Consider the following 24,555-nt stretch of genomic DNA (forward strand, 5'->3'; position numbering starts at 1 on the left):
CATACTCCACTAAAGCCCCAAAGTAAGACACCATAGGGAGATGGGATGATGGGAGGTAAGAGGAGAGAGAAGCTCTGCAGAATAAACAAGACTATGCTCTTCACAAACATTCTGGGTAGAAAAATTACGAAAACAACAGAGAGAGAGAGAGAGATCTATCTTGGTCTCACTGACAAAAATCCCAAATAAAATACTAGCGAACTAAATGTTGCAATATTAAAAGAATCACATGCCACAACTAATTTATTTACTCTGAAAATGCAAAAAGAGTTAATAGGAAACCACACTGTTATAATAAAACATTGAGTAAGTACTCTTTTTTTTTTTAAAGCACATAATAATCTCAACTTGGAGATAGACCTTGGAAATATTTAACTCATATTCTATTTGAAAAAACAAAAGTCTCAGGGGAATAGATAATTCTGATTACGAACACCTATCTCGAAGCACCGCGATGAACCCCTAGAGAGTTTTTCCTGAATGAGAACTCATTACAAGTATCAGGAACATCTTGAACATCATAATATTTTATTATTGACCAAATAAATACATGACAAGAAGTTATGAATGTAAATGCTTTTACATAAATGTACATTTCGTAATCCAAATAGCATGTTTGAAAAAATAATAAACACATGTGGCTTTAAGATATTTTTTTAAATTATAGGTGAATAATTTGATATTTGTGATAATTTTAAAAATATTGACTATTTCCAAGGAAATAAATGAGAAAAATTACTCTGAAAGGGTTATAAAACCTGAACAGACCATGGAAGAAACTGGCAAAGTGGTCAAAGAATTATTCCTCAGAGAGAAGCCCATTCCAGGTATCTTTGTCAATAAAATCCATCCAACGTTCATGATACTGATTACTTTCATGTTATTTAAACTGTCTTTAGCATTAAAAAATTGAAAGTATCCAAGTTTATTTTATTTATCTAAAACCTTGGTCTGAATCTAACCCAAAAATCATATACCACCGAAAATTTGTGTACTAACTCATTGGTTAAAAAACATTCAAAAATTCTCACTATGTTAGCAAATTGTTTCCAACTACATGAGAAAATAATAATTTACAATGGCCAAGTAGGATTTAGTTTAGGAATGTAATAATATCAGTTTGGGGAAACTTATTAACATTTTTCAATATATGTACAAATAAAAGGGGAAAACATGATTCTTTTATTAAATTCCTAGATTGACGTTTGACATAAAGTAAGAAATTAGTAAATATTGAATGAAGGGTGAATCCTAAACCAACAGCTGATAAAGGTAAGCAACCATTTCTGATAAAATAGGAAGATAAAAACTCAACAGCAATGGCTGTTAGTTTTTTGAGGGTTACAGACCTCTTTAGTGATGAAGGCTAGGAACCCTCTCTCCATAAAAGTATAAAGAATTGACAGTGATTTATATATACTCCCGGGAGGAGTCTCACCTACTCATGCATTAGTTAGTAGACATGCAGACTTTGGTCATGGCTGTGGACCCTGAAGTGGTTTGTGAACTGACTCCAACCCCTCTTAGCCATGATCCAAGAACTCCTGGAGAACACTCGATTAAACAATTACCTATGGACAAGAGAGCCTTTCTGGAAGTCTAGGAGTTCAGCAGAGAAGTTGTAAGCCATTCTAAAAGGGCATTTGTAGTGATGAATGCCTACATTAAGAAACAAAAAAGATCTCAGATTAAGTAACTTTATACTTTCTGCCCCACATTAACAGAAGGAAGGAAATAACAAAGACAGAGCAGAAATAAATAAAATAGAAACCGAAAAAAGAGGAAAAGGTCAACAAAATGAAGAGCTGGTTTTTCAAAAAAAATAAACAAAATTGACACTCTTAGCTTGACTAACTAGGAAAATAGAGAAAAGACTCAAATAAAATCAGAAATGAAACAGGAGATATTACAACTAATATTACAGAAATACAAAGCATCATAAAAGACTACTGTGAACAGTTAAACACCAACAAATTGGATAACCCAGAAGAAATAGATAGATTCCTAGAAACATGCAACCTACCAAGGCTGAATCACAAAGAAATAAAAAAATCTGAATGGGCCAATAATGAATACAGAGATTGACTAGGTCTTCAAAACCTCCCAACAAAGAAATGCCCAAGACCCAATTGTTTCACTAGTAAATGGTACGAAACATTTAGAGAAGAATTGATGTCAGTCCTTCTTAAACACCTTCAAAAAATTGAAGAGAAGGGAACACTCCCAAACTTATTTTAAGAGGCCACTGTTACCCATATACCAAAGCCAGATAAGGATACTACTACAGGAAAGAAAACTATAGGCCAATATCCCTGATGAATATAGATGCAGATATTCTCAACAAAATATTCATACACCATGATCAACATCACTAATTAAAAAGGAAAATGTAAATCAAAACAACAGTGAAATATCACCTCACATCTGTTAAAATGGCTATTATCAAAAAAAAATAGAGATAACTGTGAGAATGTGGAGAAAAGGGAATTCTTATGCACTATTGGTATAAAAATAAATTGCTGTATCCATTATGGAAAACAATATGGAGGTTCCTCAAAAACTTAAAAATAGAACTACCATATGATTCAGCAATCCCACTTCTGAGTATATATTTAAATAGTGGCTAAAGTTAACAATACTGTATTATATACTAAGAAGTTACTAAGAGAATAAATCTTAAATGTTCTCACCACATACACAAAAAAAATGCTAATTATATGAGGTGGTGGAGGTTTAACCAATCCTATCATAATAATCATTCTGTAATAATATAAGTGTATCAAACAATCACATTATATACCTTAAACTTGCACAATGTTATATGTCAATTATGTCTCAACAAAGCTGGGAGAAAAAAAAGACTTATGTTCACTAAAAAAAAAAAAATCCATAAAATTAAAAGGGAAACAATAATAGGAAGGACGTATTGCCTAAATATTCAATAGACAAAGAATTAATATCCTCGTAACTCTAATAGGTAAAAGGGCAGTGCATGAAAAAAGACAGTTCACACACACACAAAGAATATAAATGAAAAAATACTCAACTCCAATTGTATTTCAGCCCTATTCAATATGACAGCTAGCCAGAACTTGACATATGGTTTGCACATTCATTTTTTTCCGTTCAACAAATGCACATTGAGGCACTAGGAAAACAGCCATGAACGGGGACAAAGTTTATTGTTTGTTCAGACAGGCAATGAAAATGCAAGCCGAAATAACGACATGCCGCTTTGCCTAACAAATTGAATAATGAGAAGGAACTATAATTGATGTTGGTAAGAGTTCAGGGAAGCAGGCAGTCACGTGCCCACGAAGTAGTGGGAGCACATGTTAGCCCCCCGGCAGCTTGCTGACTCCAAGCCGTCAGGGTGCGTGTGCCCTTGTTAATCAGCAAGTGTACTTTCACTTACTGATCCTAAGGGAAAACTGGACAGGCAGCCAAGGGCACATCGCGCCGCAGTTCATCAAGCACTGTATTTTTTTATTGTGGGAAAACACTGAAGAACCACCTAACTGTCCAACAACAAGGGACTCTTGGGGAAATGGAGGGGATGAGGTCCAGAAAACAGATGGGGCGTAGCATTGGAATAGCAAAGGCAGATTGGTCCAGATGCAAGGAAGTGGGTCAATTTGATGTCAGGTAGTTGAAGAGGTTTTGTTTTATGTTCTACGCTCTTCCCTCCTCTCTCTAGCTCTCTGAACTGGAAGGCAAGTTTGTCTTCTGAAAGTGAGTGAATGATGAGATTGGAGTTTCAGGATTGTGGAGAGGGTTTGAAATAGCTATGACACAGAATGAGAGAGAGAACAATGGGAGGAGATAGGAAGGGTCCTCGAGCGACAATAAAAACTTGGATAAGGTAAGCGATCACGCACATTTACCTGAGCTATAGAGCCTGTAAAAGAATACAGCCACCTTGAATGCCGATGAATGCAAAAAGGAAAATCCATCCTATTCGAAGAAAAGGTCTGTTAGTCGCTGGTCTATTCATGAATCCGCATCATTTAGCAGAATTGCACGGCATAGCTCAAGTGGTTCTGGGCTTTGCGCTAGAACGCCCTGCGTCAGGAGCTTCTAGTTCAGCCGTCAGTTTGCAATGAACTAAAATTTGCAGGTGAATCTCAAAATAGAATGAGGGAGATGGGGAGATAAAATGGAATTTAAATCCACCCATAATAGGAGCAAAAAAAAAAAAAAAAGGTGAAATTAAAACTTAACAAGAAAACTGCAGCTCTCCAAGAAACCTAGCAGTTTACCAGTAGGAAAAACAGTGTTAAGATGAATTCTTCCAAAATTAGGGTAGAAGTTTAATGTACCTCAAGTCAAAATCTGAACTGGATGTTCTTTAACTTTCCAAAAGGATTTTTTAAATCTTCTGATAGAATAAAATCGGGAATAATTTAGAAATGTTTAGGGGGAAAAAAAGGCATGAAGATGGCCTAACTATTAAGATACTACGTTATACTTTTAATGACACAATAATTAGGTTTATGTAGATTGATACGAGATGCAATGAAATCGTCCAGAGGGTAGCCTAGAATATATTAAAATATATTAAAATTTAACTCACAACGTATCTTATGATTTCTACCCACCTCTCACCTCTAGTTGCGAAAAGATCACTTCTTAACAAATGATGGTGGGACAAATGCTCAGTTGTTTTTTTGGGGGGCAGGGGAGAATGTGGTGAAAAAGGAAGGTCCTTAATTTTCACTCCAGTGAAGGAACAAATGGATCTTCCTGGTTCGCAGGCCCAGAGACACAGGAGACAAAAAAGAAAAACGTGGCAACGTTCCCTTGGGAGAACAGGTGCCGCGAGCTCTGGAGTTTGAATCCCTGTTCATTCGCCATGTGGGCCACACATGACTGTTGAACACTGTAGAGCTGCAGTACCGTAGGAATGAGAGAGGAAAGCTCCCTGCTCTTATGGAATTCACCTGCTGTTGGAAGAGACGGCTAATAGCTGTGTGAACACGTGTGGGGGAAGAGGTCAGAAAGGGATAAGTGCTAAGAAGGAAATTAAGCAGGGCAGTGATGGCGATGAGTTGGAAGGAGGATGAGTCCTGGATGGTCTGGCTCTTTTTTGAGCCACCGAGACCTGAAAGGTCAAGAAGGAAAAAGTCAGGCAAAGATCAAAGCGACGGGCTTACCAGGCAGCGGAACACATGCAAGGCCTTATGACGAAAAGGACCTTGACAAGTTCGAGAAACAGATTACAGGTCCAGGGTGGCTGGAGCCGGGGGAAGAGTGGCGGGGAAGGGGAGAGACGGTCGGGGCCGGGTTACGTGGGGCGGTGTGCGCCGTGCGGAGGACAGCGGCTTTCATCCCAGGTGAGGTGGGAAGCACCTTGATCCAGATCGCCCTGGCTGCCACGTGCCGCCTCCTTCCCTAGTGAACGCGGAAGGCGTTTCGTATCTTGTCGGGCTCCTTCGGAGCTGAGCGTGTGCCCCGGTCGAGCCCTGGTTGCTGCCAGCAGCGGGGCGATGTTTCTAGTTGGTGTCAGGAACCATTTTGTCTGCGGAATGACCGGTATACAAAAGCAAAAGATATAAACGACCGTGATCACCTCCTCAGCCAGGAAAGAAAGTCCTGCCCGCGCTCCACCTGCCGGGGAAGGCTGGCCAGGTAAGGGCCCCAGCGTTCCAGGCCCCCTCCCCAGGTTCTGAGCTGGAAGGGCAAGAACATGAACTCAGGGAAATAAAGTTTAATTCTGAAACTCAACTGCAAATAGCACATTTTTAAAAATCATTTCTCTAGTCACCATTTAAAAGGAAATCTTACTTATTTCAGAAATGGCTTGACCACCGAAACCCAGGTGATTTAAGAACCCCCCTGCTAGAGCTCGGCTCTCTAATCCGTTATGTTTCGTGGTTTCGGTTTATTACATATGCTAATTTATTAGGTTCGCGCTCCAATTTCTTTCCGAGACTCTGTGCCTCCCTCTTTCATCAAGTCACTCTTCGGAGACGTGAGTCTGTTTGTGGAGCGTGTATTTTGACGGGTGGTAGAGGCATCGCCGGAATGCCTTATGTTTCCTGAGAACTGAAACATATTTGCACTGAATTTTCCGAGCAGATTTCTGTCAACTATTTAGGGGGACATATGGAGCCGCTTTTCTTACCTTTGGGGGGAGGGAAAAAAAAATACATGAAATCAGGCATTTGGACAAATTTCCTTGCTTGCTCTGGGAGTTTGATGGAGGCGTTTCGCAGAGCCAAGACAGCGTCTGTAACATGGGACGGACAAGTGAGAGGCGGACCGTGCAGTCTGGCTCGTGCTCGGGCAGGTTTTCTCACAGACGGCACTCTTTTTCGCTCTGATCGTCCTCGGCGGATCGATCCCAGGTGTGGCCCGGTCAGGAGCTGGTCACTCAGTACCTCTCAGGCTCTGGCGTGTGGCTTGGCCGTTGACAAGCTCGTTCTGATTGATGTCAGTAGGGGAGGCCGTAGAACAACCTGAGGGGGCTCCTGGTCTTAGGCCCTTCCCTCGCCGATCCGCTGTTCACTGATCTGATTATTCAGTTCTGCTCTGTCCCATCGTCCCCTTCTACAGTCCCACTGGGTCCCAGAGAAGGCGATGTGACAGGTGGGAAAGAGTGTGGACCTCGGAGACCAGAGTCTCTGGGCTCGAATCCCAGTTCTGCATCTTCTTCACTCTGTCGTCATCTCTAAAGATGGGATCAAAACACCAACCGTGCCAGGTGGTCATGAGGGTTCGGTGAAGGTACTCGAAGCCTAGAGTCACACCCAGCACAGGAGGGACCCACCCTAACCTGGAGCTGGCTTCCTTCTCTCTTCTTCTGTTCCCGTGGAGGGGTCTCCCAGGAGCAGCACAGGGCAGGGGAGGAGGTGTGGCCCAGGGTGTATTGTCAGCAACTGGAGCAGCCGCGAGCCTTTTCCACTGGGCCCCGAATTCCGAATTCCTCTGTGAGCACGCCCTTTTGAGTTCTATCTTTAGAAGACCCCTGTTAGAGTCCTCTCTGTCGTTTAGGATATCTTCTGTCCTTCCACAGCTCCCTAATGAACATTCATTGATCACATCGCTGAAAAGGGGACTGGAGGGCCCCGCATTTTCTCATTTTCACTAAAGCCATCTATGCCGGCTGTACCCCACCCCCCAAACCCTCTCAGGAAACCTGACGTCAAAAATAACAGAGTCAAGATAAAAACTAAACCGATGACTTGGACATCACCCCATTTGGGCATTTGGCAACATTGCTCCGTCTCTCGGGTTGTGAGAAGGGTTTTTGAAACACTACATTTTCCCTCGTTCCAAACGCCTAATGAACCCTTCGCCCTCTCCCAGCGCGCTAGTCGGCTTCCGCGGTATCAGGCTCTTCCAGGCCACGCGGCTGGAAAGCGCAGCAGCGTCCGGCCGGCCGCCTCGCCCCTGTCCAGGCACGGCATCCTCATCCTCCGTTCTCCTCCGGCAGTATCACGCCTCTTGTCCTCGCCACGGTGCCCCACCTCAGGCCCTGTGACCTTTGGATTCAAGCCGTAGTCATTGTTTCTGATGCTCTTCTCTGCGACCGATTCTCCCAGCCCTAAGCCTGCCCTGCGAGTCCCAGCTCCCTCAGGGCAAACCCCATCCCCTCCCTAAGCCTCAGGTCCTCAAGGTAGGAGTGATCATACATACTACCTGCATCCTGCAGAGGTTAGGGGTGGGGTTAAATGATGTGAGGCAAATAGAGTGCCTCTCCCAGAGCTTGGCACGTGCTCGGCGCTCAGTAAGTGACAGCTCTGGGTGACAGGAGCAGCGAGACCCTGCAGCGGCACGTGACCACCAGCAGCGCAAAACTCACACCGCTGAGCTTGGCATTCGGGGCCCGGCGAGGCCCGGCCCCCGCCTCCCTTTTCCCATTTGTCATCTTCTGCATGTCCTGGGCCGCAGAAAAAAAAAAATATTGGAAATCATATTTCACAACTACGTTGGTATCGAAATTACTGCATTCATAGTATGTATTAAAACATGTTCCTGGGCCTAAGATTTCATTTTTTTCCTTCCAATTTTAAAGAAATTAAAACATTTTCATGAGCCCCCTAAAACAAGGGTGGGCCCTAGGCCCCGTGCTCGAGCCCAAGGGTAAGGAGGCCCTTTGCAAGACCCTCAGTGGTGGCAGCCCTTTGTCCTGCCCCTCCGTGTTTCATGGATTGACCAAGGAGCCTCAGAGCACACCGTGTGCTTCTGTACCTCACATAAAAACCTGGTTCCTTCCCCTTCTGCCTGTTTAGCCTTTTAGCTCTTGTTGTAAGCATCTGCACGGTGTTTGAGGTGAAGCTGGGAACATCCTGTATACATCACTTAATCCTCAAAGCCGTTTTCCCACATCGCCTCAGATTGTATCATATCGAGACCTGCATCAAGTCACATACATAAGTACCCTAGGCTTCTGTCGCAGCCCCAGTTCATCACGCACAGCCAGACACTGAATCTGTTTTGGCCCAGCCGAGACGGGCAGATGCACCCGCATGCACAAGTCCAAGGGTAGAGCTGGAGCTGGAATCGGCCCTCTGTTGTTCCAAAGCGTTCTCTTTCCGTTAAGCCAGGCACCTAATGAGCCCATGCTGCTCACATGTTCACAGGCTGGAGCCGTTCTGCTGAGCAGTATTCCCTTTCATTCCAGCTCAGAACGAGTTTGCATTTCTTTGTCCAACACGAAGCTTTCAAATGAATGATGACCGTGGAAAAATCTCAGGGGAATTTGCAAGGATTGCTAATAAGCATATCTGTCTAGCGCTTAGGATGAAACTGTTTGCTTCTTTAGAATGCTATACATTCAGAATCTCTCCGTGACGGCACCTTGCATTCTGAGTGTCTTTGGGAAACAGTTTAAAAAAAAAAAGTAAATGGATTGAGATTTCGTTCCTAGCAATGTTTTGCTATGGAGAGAAAGTGAATGGGGACAGAATGGAGAGATAGCAAAGGACTAAGGTTTGAGTTCATGGGGAGGGAGACAAAAAGAAGTCTTGCTGTGCCCTACAGTCCCTAGGAGGAAAAGAATGATAGAGCTGGGATTTATGACTTGGGTCCTGACTGGGTCTTCTTCTGTCTTGGGTCCATTGAAATGGCCACTGTGGCAGGGCCCTAACCTCAGAGTGGTACCTGTCCTTAAAGTTCTGCGTTGGTCCTGTTGTTGGTTATAGTCGGGCAGGAAATATGAGTCTTCATCAAGGCAGACACTTGTTTCGCTGCCTCACTGATGAAGGATCAAGGACACCTCAGCTTAGGTCAGGAGGACACACCTGAGTGTTTCTTTCTTTTCTTTCTTATGATTTTTTATGCCTACAGCACCTGGTCTTCCTAGGTGGTCTCCCATCCAAATACTAACTAGGCCCAACCCTGCTTAGCTTTCAAGGTCAGACATCGGGCTTGTTGAGGGTGGCATGGCCGTAGACCATGGACCGTGGGCTCCACTGGGGCGCGAACCCAGGACTTTCTGCATATAAAGCAGACGTGCTAACCACTACACTATGGAACCATGTCCAGCATCAGAGTGTTTCTTATCACCCCTGTACCCTCAGTGTTGGGCTGTTGATTTCCGTCCCAGAGGCGGCGAAGTTGATGTTATGGATTACATGTTTCATGTAGGGCTGGGACACAGACCGAACCCCAGAAGTGGACACTTGGGCTCTCAGTGGTGGGGAGACCAAGGAATGTGGTTGCATTGGAGCAAACGCAGCCCCTGGTGGACCAACAACTGGCAGTACACACTCCGAGCCCTGCGCGAGGTCACATCGGCACACGCTGGGCATCTTACAAGGGAATCGTGCATGTGTCTGGCACTTAATCAGGCTGGTTGTTTAATCTGTATTTGTTTGATCACTCGAGAGTTGAATTTGTTTACTACATGGGTTCACGGCCAAGTTCATTGCATTGTCTGTGCAGCCCGTGGCTACAAACGCCTTTGAGGCCAACCTTCCTGTTTTGCAATAGCCCCTGTTCTGTCAGCTGATTATCTCCACTCTTTCACCTCTCCCTTATTAGATACCATGAAACTGTCACATTTGATCCCTCTTATAATTAATATCTGGAATAATGTCAGCTACCGTAATAGAGAGCTCTCGCTGGCTCTCGGATAGTGCTTGTTTGTACCATTCAGCCCTGTATCTCCAGGGCTGTGAGCAGTAAAGCAGAAAAGATCCTTAGCTTTTCATTTCTCCCCCACACAGGACTCCCCGCCAGCACCCCTGAATCCCCACCAGCTTTTCATCTGAACAAAACCCTGTCCGGTGCTGCACAGGGCTTTATTTAACATAACTGTAGACGGTGGCAGCTTTCTGCTTTTAAATCCGCACTGGGCAGAGAACGGGACATTTACATAACAAGCCAGCATTAGCCCTGTAACAAATCTAATCTCAGTTACCGGGCCAGTGAGTCATCCAAGAAACAGGGAGGCGAGGTGCCCGCTCCCGTCTCGCAGCTAACTAAGCCCAGTGACCTTCGCTTCCATCTTCACTTCCAGTGAGTGCGCTGTCCACCCTACCTGCCCACCCTCCTCCCACATCCCAGCACACAGCCCAGCCCTGTGTAACAGACGAGGAACACGCAATTCCCTGCGCGGGCTTGTGGATTCCAGTTTGTGTTTCCCAGCAGAGAGCAGAACGGGAACTCCCACCAAACGGAGAGATCTTGTCCGGTTTCCATGGGATTATTCTTCAGGCGCTTCCCTCATCTGGAGGCTAGCTCCCTTCTGAAGTGATCGAGGCCCTGAACCAGACTGCAGACCTTCCAGTGACGCTGTGGGGCTCCCCGCAGACCAGCTGCCCCCCCACTCCTCACTCTCACTCAATGGCAAATGCAAATGGCTTCAGGGGCCAGGAAAGCATGTCAGGTAGCTGGGGTAGGCCGAAAGGCATGCCATGAGGGACAGGGACTGTATCCATTGTCCACCGCTTCTCCCAGCACCTGGAGCAGAGCTGGCACACTATGGCCCCCCAATCAAAGATGTGGAATGAGTGGTGGACACTGGACAGCTGGGACGTGCATGTCTCACAGATGGCGTTCTTATCAAAAAAAAAAAAAAAAAAGCATGCCTCTGGGCAATATTTGGCTTCCAGCTCGCAACCCCTATGATTAAATAAACAAGGCTACTTATGGACTGAATGGAACAATGAGTGCCAAGCGACATCGGGTGTCCAACTTATTGTTTTGATATTGCGTATTCAGCCTGACTCAGGATACGGATAACTCATTCTGTTTAAGCACCTCTTGAGTCCTTTCTATAATAACCTTGGCCTGTTAATGACCCCGGGCTAATTGGAGACTGGTGTCAATGTTCACGCTTCCCATTCCGTCATGCCGTGGTCTCACTTTTTTTTTTTACCCCCTAAATCTCTTAGTCATATGTCTTCCTTTTCAAAAAATGTACAAAGGCACCTTTTCTACCAAATAAGGGGCAAACTTTCTAAATACATGCCGTATTTACTAAGAGAAGGATAACAAATCTGCTTTCCTATATAAAACGCTGCCTTTTCTAAAAAAGGACTTAAGCGAACTGTGGTAATTGTTTCACGTCAAAATCATTTTGAGCCCCGTTCATCTTCAGAATCTGCCACATTGAGTTACGGGGTCCTGGATAGTGTGGGCCAGCCTCTGAAAGTGTTTCCTAGGGGGAAGAGTTGGTCCTGGCTGCTTCCTTGGACTCTGCCCTTGTTCTGGTGGGTCTGAGTCACCTTCCCTTCATCTCTGGCTCATGATGTCTCAGACAGACCCAAGATCTTTTGGTTTGTAGCAAAAATCTCTTGAATCAAAAGGAGTATAACTGTTGGGTCAGTCAAGCCACTGTGGTGACATAGACAGACTGGAGAGAAGCCCACTGAGCATGTGCCCTAACCCTGGGATGGATTGACAGGTGTGAGGCCATGTGTCTCAGCGTAGAAGCCTAGAGCCAGCTTCTAGACTGTGGGTGCGGCCACTAACCTGCCACTTAGACACTTTGATTCCCTAGTGAAGTGGAAGGGCTATCGAACACATCCTCTAGTGAGAGGGTCTCCTTGGAGGAACAAACCTTGCAAAACCAAACCGTAGCTGTCATTAAAATTTTGGTCAGGACCTATGAGTCAGTTGGATATGAGTCAGAAGGTACTCAAGGCATTAACATTCCAGCTTTTCTTGAAACAGTTCACTGGTCGAAAACAAACAAAACAAAACATGCCTGTGGACAACATTCGACTTCTAATTTATAAACCCTGTGATGAAATAAACAGCACTGATTATAGATGGAAATCATCACTGCCAAGCAACACTGATATCTAGCTTATCGATTAATGCTATATGTTCATATGCACTCAAAGATGTAGATAATTCTTCATGGTTGAAGAACTTCTGCCCCATTAATGACCTTGGCCCAGACCTAAACCAATTGTAATTTTGAGCCATGAATGGATGTAAAAGCTAGAAGTGACTTGTGTCGGTTAGGAACATGTTCAACCCCAAAGAACAGAAAATTTGGCCCACTGTGGCTTCAACGAATAAGGAATTATTTTTCTCATTTAACAAGATGTTCAGAAGCAGACGATGACTCACCATGGTTCGGTTCATCTAGTGCTATCTAGGCACGGTCTCCCTTAGTCTTTCTGGTCCACCTTGCTCTGCATTTTGGTATTCATCCTTGCCTTTGTCATAACTGCACACCTATGCTCAAGGCAGAAGGAAGTAGGGAAGGGGAGCATCAGCTGCATCTAGTCACTTGTTAAGAAAACAAAAGCTTTTCTAGAAACCCCCCCCCCCCCCGTAGGCTTTCCCTCAGACTCACTGGCCAGAACTATGTCTCATGACTGCCCCCAGTTGCAAGGGAGGCTGGGAAATGGAGTATTTTTCCATTCATCTTCTACGATGGAAGAGAGCAATAGAGAACAGGGCTGAGAATAGGTGTGTGTGAACTAACGTACAGTGGCTACCAAAACACTGCCCGGAAACTCTTTTCCAACATTCTCACTGTACAGATGACCAAACTGAGTTCCGGAAATGGGAAGTAGCTTGGCCGAGGTCCCATAACTGCATGGAGTGAGAGCCAGATCTAGAGACCTGGCCTTCCAGCTCCCCAGTCCAGAAATCTGTCTACTGGACCACGCAAGGGATGTAGCATGACAGTCTGTGACTGAAGCTCTGTTGTAGTAGGAGATCATCCAGAAAATGAGGAAATGGATGTAAAACTCTCGGCAGCGGGCAGAGGACATAGCAGCTTCCGCTTGAGCTCTCCTCCCTCCCTCCCTGAGAATCTGAGATAATTCGGTGGGAGACACAGAAGCTGGGCCAAGTCAAAGCAGGCCCCTTCTGAGCTCCCCGCCTGCTGCGTAGACCGTTCACCTCCTCGCCCCTTTGGCACGTTGATGTTTGCGTGTGTGACGGCAGAGGCAATCTCATGATGAGCGCTATGGCATTGTAGAATTTCCCTGTCATTGTTAATGTGCTGTTCTTGTCTTCTGTCCCCTCCTGTTATTGGACCAAACAGAAGTATTCTGCTGTTTCTCTCTGCAACATCTCCACAGAAGTCCTGAAGGTCATCAACGCCACGGAGGAGTTGATCGCGGAGTCCGCGGGCTCCTGGGAATTCCCATTTGGCTTTCCAGAGAGAGAGAAGGGGACGTTTCCTCTGGGGACAGACCAAGTGAGATTGGATGAGCAGCTGACTTCCCTGGAAGAAAATGTAAGACGATGTGGCTGCACCTTATGTGGGCATATCTTAGGATAAGGGTTTGCATATTAATCAAGTGATTTATTAGGGAGATGCTCCCAGGGGAGGCTGGAAAGGGAGTGGAGGGGAGAGGGAAGAGGCGGAGCCAAGCGGTGCTCTTAGAGGAAGAGTAACTTCACCTGATCCTGCGGGGAGCAGTGGGCTATAACTGCATCTCAGAGTTGCCCTGACCTGAGGCAAAGGAACCGGCCTTGTGCAGCCAGTGGGCACCTCAGTCTCTGTCCGCAGGCAAAGTGTCCACGGCAGCCTGAAGGCAGTCTTCTGTATGGATTGGAGCTGTTGGGAACAAAAGCACGTTGAAGCTTCAGGGGCAGGGAGGGGAGGATGCAGAAGCTATAAACGACATCTGTGGGGACCCAGACAGAGCATCGCTGGTGCCACTGTAGGGAATGAGTGTGGTTGCCCACAGAGGTGAGGTCCCTACAACTGTCTGCCCCGCTGCACTGATATGTCTGTTGGTCATGGATTTTTTTTATCCTTCTGACTTGTGAGGAAAGAAAGAACGTCATAGATGCTTACATATAAATATCCACGATTGTTGCTAAATATAAAAGTCCGAGGAGAATTCTCCGACAATGCAGACCAGGGGTGACACAGAGAGACCTCGACATCAGCCACACAGGCCACGGTCACCATCTCCGGTCGGCATGGTCCTGCCCATAAAGCTGGCATCAAATCGAGTCAGGCGATTCCATCTTTCCAAACCCAGAAGTCAACCCTGACTGACTAATGAATGCTGTTCTCAGAAATCAGGAACTGTTTGTTATTAGAGGAAATTTTTGCTGAAAGTTGAAACAACAAATCAAAATAACTTGAAGTTAAAAAAAAAAAAAAGCCAGTATTTGTTTCACTTTAAAATTTAAAGACTCTCTCCCTTTGGATTCCCCATAAAACCTAAGCGTATGTCTCTCTGACCACTTACCTCGCTTTATCGTCCTTTCTGTTCACCTGTCTGTCTCCCCTTACGTCGGCACTATTGGCATTTTGGGTTACATAATTCTTTGTTCTGAGGGGCTGTCCTGTGCGTTGTAAGATATTGAGCAATATCACTGGTCCCTACCTACTCTAAACCCGGGGGAGCCTCCTCCTAGTTGTGATGATCAAAAATGTCTCCAGACATAGGCAAATGTTGGAGGGGGGTGATGTGGAGGGGCAGGGGGAACAGTCACCCCCAGGCTCGGGACCAGATACATAAATTCCTGCAGCACAGGACCTGCTGGCTTTTAATCTGTAGCCCTAGCCCTTGGCCAGAGCCTGATGCAGAGGAGGCGCTGGAAGAATGCTTATCTGTTATCTGACGTATGATTACATCAGATGCCAAAGTGCTTTTTCTTTTTAAGGAAGAAACGTTTTATTTCTAATGTGCAGGGTCTCTGTACCTTAAATATATCTAACACAGTTCTTTCAGTGCTGATAGCTCTCATCTAGGACACCCAGAATTGAAAAAGTTAAAATAAAGATAAGGTTCACCAGGAAAGAGATGCATTTTTTTCTTTATAAAGTATGATATCAAAAAAAGCTTACAACGCGTGAGATAATCCGGATTTTAATGACAGTGGTCAGTTCCCATGGCGTACCTAAAGCAAAGACGGTGAGCCTTTCTGCTCCCCAAGGAGCTTGTTGAAAAATGGCCTGGCCAGAGTTTTCGTTTTGTAAGAGTCTTTTATTGTGCGTGATGTTTCTCTCCTTGGGTTTGTTAACACTTTCAGTTTGAAACACATCCACTTATACCCACCGATTCAAGATGTCCCCTACCCCAGAAGAACATGGGCTGAAAAGGCCTGAGTTTATAATTTACTGCTCCCTGTCCAGCATCTTAAGATACCGCGCCTGTCCCCAGAGTTAACTGCCTCTTTCTTCCTCCTTCCCTTCCCCGACTCCAGCTTTTCAAATTTCACCGCGGAAGAAACTCCAGCCGTGTTCCTTTGAATTCTGTGGGTTTTTGAGGCAGAGAAGGGATGGCTCTTCTCTTTATCTCTTTAGTTCACCAGATCACAGAGCCCGGGCAGGTGGCTTCGCTCTGTGGTTTCCAGGATGGAATTCATTTGAGCAGCAGAAGGGCAAGGCCGATTGTAAAACGGGCCTCTGGGTGCCGCTGATTTAATGAAACGGAGCCTTTGGTCGGCCCGTGTTCTAAAGAGCATGCCTTCCTTCCTCCGCTGCCTTTCTCCTTTGTGCTGAGGGACCCGGGGACCGGCAGAGATAGAAACGGCAACACTTATTCTCGCCTTCTGAACATCGGCTACCGCAGACCAGGACTCTGGGATGAAAGAGAACATTTGCTTGAGAAGGTTTCGCCTTTAAAAATACTTCTGAAGCCTTCAGAGCTACATAAGATAAAAATGTCACATTCACGGGCCGAATCTCCTGTTTTCATAAACTGCCTTGTTAATAATCCACTTAATTAGAGGAAGGCATGGGGATTTCAGAATTCCCTTAGTCTGCCGGCTTTGTAGCTTCTCACCTGCTGCTGGAGTTAGCACTGTGAGATCAGCTCTCGTCTCCCCCAAAAGGCTCAGGCCGGTCCTGGCCTCGCCTGCACACACAATGGGGGCTCAGTTCCCGGGACTGAATGCCTGGGTCTCTCAGTATTTGATGCTCTTGCTGATAGCTGTGAAGGGTAGGGTTCTGCTGTACCTGTTGGGGTCTGTCTAGCTGGGAGAGGGGAGTTTCAGGAAAGGACGATTGCCCGAGGTGTGGGCAAGGTTAGGGGGATGCTGGAGCATCCAGAGTCACAGGAGAAGGAAGCAGTCGCCCACCCAGGCGGTGTAGCCCAGGAAGAACCGGTGTCTGGAAGAGCACCCCTCATGGAAGCTGTCACCATGGCTCCCACGCAGCTCGCAGCTCGGGGGAGAGAGCAGGGGGACAGAGCCTCGACTTCCTTCTGCCTTTGATATCCCGCTGGCCAAACCCATCCCAGCCAGCAGGAGAGCCCTGGAGATGCAGTTCATACAGGTCAGCCTCACAGAGAACAGAGCAGGGCAGAGAAAGATGGAAAATGGAGCTAGGGGTCAACAGAGGACCACTAGCGTGACCATTCTCAGACCCGCGGTGTGAAGAGCAGGGACCCACAAGGGCCACCTCGTGGACTGACGCAGGGTCATGAGTGGGAGGAATGAGTCAGCTCCCTCACCCTCCCGCCCCCATCTGAGGACCTCCTCATTCTCATCTTTGCTAAATGACAGAGACAGCCTGGGGTAGCCTGTGATCCCCAGCCAGAGAGGCAATGGAGGGACCGTCCCAACTTCCCTGTTAGCTCCTCCCTGTGACTCTCAGCAACACCACATATGTTGGCCATTATTCAGCCAGTGGCAGCAGACACAGTGGACCTCTGCCACCAGGAGCCTAGCTCTGTCACAGAATCCAGGACCAGGCAGAGGATGTTGGCCCTCCTTCTATGATGCCCTCGGCACAGAAGGGGAATGAACTAGAACTTATGGACGTGGTCGTTATACAGCATGTGAACTTTTGTTATTTCGGCCCAGCGACAGAGCCAATGTCACGTTGACCTATAACCATGACAACTCTAGCGCCCTTATGTCAAGGTTTGAAATGTAAAACATCATGACATTGCACCCGAGATTAGGTACCACAGCATCGCAGCGTAGGGCGGATAACGGCATGGGACCTGGCAGCCCTCCCGAGCTCAGATCCAGGCCCCGCCGCTTCCCAGCGTGAGGCCTGGAGAAGCCACTGAGCTGCCAGGACACGACGTCCTCATCTTTAATATAGTGATCATAATAGCATCTCCCTCGAGGGTTGCCGTGAGCGTTAAATAAGTCCCACGAAGCCCTTGGCTCAACACTTGGCTCGATAAAGGCGTCTCATCGTCACCGTCACCATCCTTGCCATTGTCGTCATCCCACAGTCCCTTAGACACTATCACCTCGGCTGTAAGTTCCTGTTCAGCCTGGGTCAGCGGCCAAACCACCAAACCTCCCCCTGGCGCCAGCAAAGCAGCCTTTTAGGGAATGCGAAGTAAAAAATGGACATTCCGGCCTGGCCGAGGGCCTAGGGCCATCTCATATTGCTTTGTCTTGGCAGAGTAAACAAAGAGCATCAGTGGATGACCGTGCCGAAGACAAAGCAACGAGGTGCTTTTAAGTCATCACGGCCATAGGGCGTGATGACGCTGAGTTGCCTGGGTTCCTGGAAAAATCAAAGTTTCAAGATTTCGAGACCAAAATTATATCAAGTAATAGTTAACGATTGCCACACTCAGATTATTCATTTCATTTAAACCACAATTCCAAATTTCATTTCATTGTGCAAAACTATAAGTTTATATCTAAAAGTATTTTATCAAAATGAATTTACCTCTTTTGGTGTACGTAGAAAAAGTGTACAATACAAACTCACAATTGTCCTGAGAATCATTCTTCTCTCTTTCTTGTCTTTCCTCTCTCTCCCTAATTTTTCTTATCTTGTGAAAAAAAAACAAAAAACAAACAAACAAAAAAAACAAAAAAAACATGCTCTTCAACTTTGAAACTTTTAACAGACTAATCTTTAATTTCTCCACTCAGCTCTGAAATGCTCATCATTTCCTTCATATGACAAACAATAAAGATGTGTTTCTTGTTTTGAAGGACAAAGAATAAACTGTGGAGGCCTTTTAGAAACGAATTGTCTAATGCTGGCTTAGGATAAAGAAATCTAAAGCTGAGGGCATACTGGAATACGGCGATTTCCAGCAGGCATTCGATTCCTGGCCCCCGATGCGGCTGACAGATCCCTTAACGTGACAGCCACTCTGTCGGCCCCTGTTCCCACGGCCCAGCTAATTGTGCTCGGAGATGCACACCGAGGTTTGCTTTCACCCGACCTCTACCCACCTTTGCCCCACTTCGAAATGCCTTGTAAAACTGCCAGTTCTAACACAGATGCACAAAACATGCCAAGGAGCATCTCGGGGTTCTTTTCCCCTCCTCACCAACGCTCAGCCTCGCTTAGCGTGGAAGATGTGCACGACTTGTGTGCATGACTTGTGTGCAGAAGCCCCGGGCTTACTTAACTAGGTTATGTTTTCAACTCCAGTTAAAGGACTGTGAAAGGATTGACTGCTTCCCAGCCGGATCAACTCTAAGTAGCTGTGGTGACATGACTGGAGCTTTCCATATGTTATTAAACCTCATGAACCTCTCTTTAAGTAATTACCCTCTTTAGATCCATCCGGTCCCTTGTCTTGTCACTAATTAGGCTGAAGAAGCATGTTTCATTCACCCCGGCTGGCATCCCTCAGTCTGAATTATCCCAATGATTTTACTTTCTGTTCGCCCACCTTTGTGGAATCACCTTATAAACTCATGAGTCAAAGTATTTTTCCCTTTAATTTTTACTCAAATTGTTCCTTTTATCTGATTTCTCTCTTTAATTTTTGGTAGCACACACAAGAAATGTCTTAATTGACAGATAAATAGATTTGACATGCTTCTCTTCACAGCACACAATTTTCTAAGAAATAAAGTATTTTCTTAATTACAAATTTCAGGTTCATTTTAATTCCCTTAGCCTGTTGCAAACAAACTGAAGGTAATCAATCAAAGATAAGTTACTCAGAATTTGTGATCGCTTTGAATTAATTTCACCTCTATCGTATTTTTAAAATGTTTCTCAATTACAAAATGCCAACCAAAATTTTTATTTGAAAAACTGCATCCCGAGTTTTTTTCTTCGTTTCTTGCGTCTTGATAGTATGATTGTTACAGTCGCTGGACAAATTCGTAATGTACGTAGCTGATGTCGTGCCTTTTGCACTATTTTATCATATTTCCAAAATTTACAAGTTGCTTTTTCTTGCACGAAAGTGAGAGGCGGGAGGTTAGGAATGACAGTGAAGGAGCAGAAAGACCTCATGCCACCATTTAAGTGCAAAGTATATGTAGACATGGGGGCATTCCCTGTCCTTTTCCCCCACCATTGAGTCCAGTTCTCGCTCACTCCCCGGGGCCCCCTGAGAAGGCCCCACCAGTCCTGGGTCTGCAGACCTGAGCTCAAGGCCATACCTCCCCTGCAGGTGTACCTGGCAGCAGGCACGGTGTACGGACTCGAAGGGCAGCTCAACGAGCTGGAAGATGCTGCCCGCTGCATCCACGGTGGCACTGGTGAGACTGAACTTGCCGATCTGGAGGACCAGGTGGCCACGGCTGCAGCCCAGGTCCACCATGCTGAGCTCCAGGTAAGAACTCTCCTCTCGGCCCAGATCGGGGACCACTGGGGAAAAGGAGAAGATACTCCATCTTCCACAAGAATCGTTTCAAAGCCTTTGTACTTATCAGTTCCTAGCATTTTCAGCACACCTGCATGGGCATGGCCCTTCAGGGCAGAGCCCACCAAATCCTCCTTTTTTAAAGTTCAGCCTTGCTTTCCCCAAATTCTAAGCTTGATAATAGATCAGACTTTTCTTTGAAACCTACACCGCTTTCCTCTTTGGCAAATCTCTAACCCATAAGCAAGTCTCCTTGCTATGTGGGTTCCCGTTCCACCCCAAGGCCACCCTTCTTGTGTTTATCACACTGTCGATTATTGAGTTAATGCCAGTTTCCCCACGCTGGGCTAAAGGCTCTGTGAGGACAGGACTATGGCTGTCTTGCTTCACACAGTAACCCCAACGCCTAAGCGCAGTGTCCGACACAGGTTCGGCACTCAGTAAAAATGGAAAATAAAATATAAAATAAAAATGAGATGAGTAAGTGAATACGGGAAGTGTAGATTTCTCAGACCAGTACTGTACATGGTTTAGATACTGCTACTTCAGAACCGATCACTGTATTATCTATAACTTCGTGAAGATGCCTGCGTACAGTTTTCATGGATAGTCCTTGGCCTCTGACTCTGGATCAGAATTGATTCTCAGGCTGATTATCAAACTGGGGTCCCTGGAGATTTACTCAAGGACTCATGAAAAATGCCGGTCCCTGCAGCATAAGCTCGGTATAGACCCCAGGTTCACCGATATTTCTCTAGACCCTGCAGCTTAAAACTGCTGAATTAAGGTCAATAGAAACACCTCTGGATAGAGCTGAAAATCTTCGGTGATAATTATTTTCTAAATAAATATTTTTATTTTCAAGGAAAGCAGGCTTTGAGAGTCAAAAATCACAACCACCCGCTGATATCATTAAACACTCTTGAGAATACAAGGGCTCCACGTCTCCGCTCTGTGGCCGGGAACGGCCTCATTGCAGAAGGCCCCGTTGACTGTTTCTTATCAGCGAGAGTGGCTGAAGAGCAAATCTCTTGAAATAAAAATCATTTTCCATAAATGGCACCCAACAGTCGATCGATTTTTAGTCCAAGTTACATAAAGAGATGAAGTGGAATCAAATCGTTTGTTCTCTGGGGGGTACATTTTGCCATAAATATTTTTTGAATGGTTTAGCAGGAATAAATATTATTCGTGGGTGTTTGGGAAGGTTCTATTGGAATACTGCTTCCAGATTTTGCTAGGCTTAAAGTATTGGCACCATATCTTATGACAGAAAATCGTGGAGTCCAAAATGCCTATTTTCCGTACGGTTGGATGTGCCTATTAATTTATTATTTGTTTTAAACTATTACAATGATGGCATCAATACTACCTAATGTTCAGTGAGCCTTCCTTTGTGGCGGGATTGTACTGAGGATGCTGTTCACTGCGTCTAGCAGGGTCGCCTCTGGGAGTGTTCCTGGGGAAAGTCTCTCTTAACTCTTTGTAGCAGGAAAAGCTATTCTTCTGAGTACTTACTTGATCTTTATCTCGTGAACATAGAGTTCTACACAGGTCTCTTTGCTTCAGCTCTCAGGAAACTCAGAGCTGAATTAGTCATCTTCTTCTTCTATCAAGTGTAAGGGTCATTGAGCATCCAGTCTTAGAAATAAAGTGGATTATAACTAGATGGTTGGATGGATGGATGGATGGATGGATGGATGGATGGATGATAGATAGATAGATAGATAGATAGATAGATAGATAGATAGATAGACAGACACAAAATGTAGGCAAAATCAGCCATCAATAGCCTCCTTTCCTCTCCCTTTATCCTCTGCCCTATGGACTAAAACTTGAAAAATCAAACCCATTTCTGCTTATCCAAAGAAACCCCGAACACCAGTTCCTGGCAGTCAGCAAACCCGGAGGTCAGCGGCCTGCTCTGTTCCTCAGTGCCCTCTGAGCCAGGCCCTCCAATGAGACTGCTTCCAGGAGCCCACGTGGTCATCAAATCCACACCGGCTGCATATGACAGATGAAAGTTGAGCCCGTGATCTTTCTCAGAGGCTGGCACAGTTTATTGAACTATAAACCAAAGAATGCGGCGCTCAGTGTGAAACCCGAGGAGTCGGAACAGGAAGGCGCCTGGGGGCCGGGAAGGGCAGGGACTGCGGGGCGGCCCCTTCTGGGGGCTCTTGTGTTCTTCCTCCAGCTGCCGCAGGGCAGGCTCGGCCTGCACCTACTTCTTCTTCCTTTTCTGAGGACCGCCACTCCTCGCAATAGGGAAAGCGTCTCTCATGTACACTGACCTTTCGGTCCCCTCCGCGTGTCTCACGGCACCTGTCTCAGGAGGTTTTGTCTGAACAAGCCGTTAGTAGATGACAGCAGAATTAGAGTTTGTCTTGAGCATCTCCAAATAGTTAAGGGGTGGGGGAGGCTCAACAGAGACCTCGGGGTGACGCACACGCGTTGGCAGCTGGGCCTGCTTTCAGGGTACCCGTTCTACACCCCAGCACCACTCAGCCTGCACCGTCTCGGCGGGACGGCTGTGATCACCATCTCCTTCCACGACTCCGCCAGCCCTCTCCTGCCTCTTCCAGTGTCCTCCGTGCCAGCCTTGGCAAGGCCCCTGAGAATATGGCAAGAGCATGAGCACGGCCATCAGTTCCAAAGTCCGCCCCAGACCAGCTGTGAGATGTCAGGTGTATTACTTGTCCCTCTGAGCCACGGTTTCCTCATCTGTAAAACCAGAGGATGGTACCTAACGGGATTACGAAGGAGTTCATGAATGAAGCAGGAACGATGCATGGATGTGGAGCACCTAGCGTGCTGACAGCCTGCGGTAATGCCCTTTTCTATGAACAGAGACTGCGTCTTCTTCATGCCTAGGACAGAAATGGACCAGTGTTCTTTCTGAGCTCCAAGTGGGCTCTTGCTCTCTATGGCTGCCTTAAGACACTGTTGGAAGGAAATCTGAGCTCCTTCTGACCTTTTGATGTTACAGTCAAGGAAACCGATGCCCAGAGAGAGGAAGGAGTTTCTCAAGGCCACTTGGCCTCTTAATAGAGGAAACGGACTTGAACCTGGGGTTGCTAGTCCTCCCCCTCTCCCCCCACTAAGACCTGATGCTGTGCTTTTGGCTTAGTGATGTCATGGAGGAATGAAACAGGACCTATAAATCATACTTGCCTCCCAAGGAAGCCTTTCCAGACCACCCCACCCCAGTGCTGAGCCAGATGGCCCTGGGCCAGGGTTCCCATTACACCCTGGGCTTCCATTATCCCTAGGCGTACTCCGACATGAGTGGCATGCTCTGGAACTAGCAACTAGAAATTTAAATTTACAAAGAGGGGCCCGTGTTTAATTTTCTCACTACAGCATTAGATAGAGAAGTGCTCGGTAGGAGCCGAATGAATGAATGAATGAATGAGCACGCAGCACAGCAGATTTGTTCTTTATAGATTCGAAACACTTTTAACAAAGGTTTTCCCCTTCTGTGCTTTCTCCCTACTGATCCTGTCTGCTACATTAAGATTACTGATATCGAGAGCCGGATTTCAGCCCTGACCATTGCAGGATTAAACATAGCTCCGTGTGTGCGCCTCACGAGAAAACGAGATCAGAAGCAAAGGAACCAGGTGCGTTTGCCCCTCGCCCCCTCTGTGGGAATTGTGCACGGCCTGGAAATTTTAGAAGGCAAAATATTTTTGGCTTCCAGCAGGTGTGCTGATTGCTGTGCTCTGTTTGTAGGTACAGACCATAGACACATCAAGGCAGCAGAGGAGGAAACTGCCCGCTCCGCCGGTGAAAGGTATGCTGAATTACAACCACAAAGCTACCAGAAAATTAAGCCTGGCCCAGTTGCTTTGGGTAACTCAGTAATCTGAGTTACCCAAATTGCTCTTGTGGATGAGTCTATCTTGACTTGGATCCCCCCAAGAAGCAGACCCTGGGAAAAGGATGTGAGTGCAAGTAGTTTATTTGGGAGGTGATTCCAAGAAGCACTGGCAGGGGAAGACAGAGATGATCCAGGGAAGGAAGTTAAGGCAACACGAGGTGCTGCCTACTGCTGGGAGCTTCTGGAAGACAGCGCTGACTACGCCTCCGAGTTTCCTGCTCAGAGAGTAGGAAGATGAGGTGTTCAGCTCTCACCCATCACTGGTTACAGGCTACTGCCCTGGGGACGCTGACTCCCTGCTACTTCTGACTTGCCCCATGCATGGGCAACAGAGAGTGGCGGTGCTTAGAGCGCGGTGCCATCAGAGTGAGCTCGAGTGGTGATGTTGGGGTGCTGTAGGCGGGGCGCCACGAGCATCTGACACAGTGCCCAACCTCGAAGGCATTCCAGCAATGCCAGTTATGTCAACCTGATTCTGGACATCTTCAGTGAAGTCCCTGGATTCGGGAGCCACGTGATGATGCCAAACTAGAAATTTAGATCTACGAATTAGAAAAGCACAAAGTCGGAAGATGTGTGTTTGAATCTTGGTTCCACCGTTCATTGTATAACAGACATTTATTGGATGCCGACTTGATACACCACAAAAACCTATACGATTAAAATTTATTACAGATCCATGATACCCTACTTGAAACCCTTGAGTCATTATGTGTTCCAGAATTTCTTGGACATTAGAAAGGTAATATGGCGCATATACTGTATATG

At 46.2% G+C, this 24,555-nt stretch overlaps 1 protein-coding gene and 1 non-coding gene across 3 annotated transcripts in view; one reads left to right on the top strand and one right to left on the bottom strand.

The window, feature by feature from the left end:
* LOC107499608 (myosin VIIA and Rab interacting protein) overlaps positions 1–24,555 on the top strand; it is a 233,796-nt gene that overhangs the window by 203,484 nt on the left and 5,757 nt on the right. For both annotated transcript variants that reach the window (XM_016123962.2, XM_016123960.2), the window contains exons 12-15: positions 13,457–13,651; positions 19,716–19,877; positions 23,423–23,527; positions 23,640–23,700. In XM_016123962.2, the coding sequence (XP_015979448.2) occupies positions 13,457–13,651; positions 19,716–19,877; positions 23,423–23,527; positions 23,640–23,700 (523 nt within the window). The remainder of the gene's footprint in view (positions 1–13,456; positions 13,652–19,715; positions 19,878–23,422; positions 23,528–23,639; positions 23,701–24,555) is intronic.
* Positions 9,409–9,481, bottom strand: TRNAI-UAU. The gene has a single exon. It is a non-coding gene; the product is annotated as a tRNA-Ile (tRNA).

Source organism: Rousettus aegyptiacus, unplaced genomic scaffold (genome assembly GCF_014176215.1).
Source record: "Rousettus aegyptiacus isolate mRouAeg1 unplaced genomic scaffold, mRouAeg1.p scaffold_m13_p_4, whole genome shotgun sequence".
NCBI classification, from domain to species: Eukaryota; Metazoa; Chordata; class Mammalia; order Chiroptera; family Pteropodidae; genus Rousettus; species Rousettus aegyptiacus.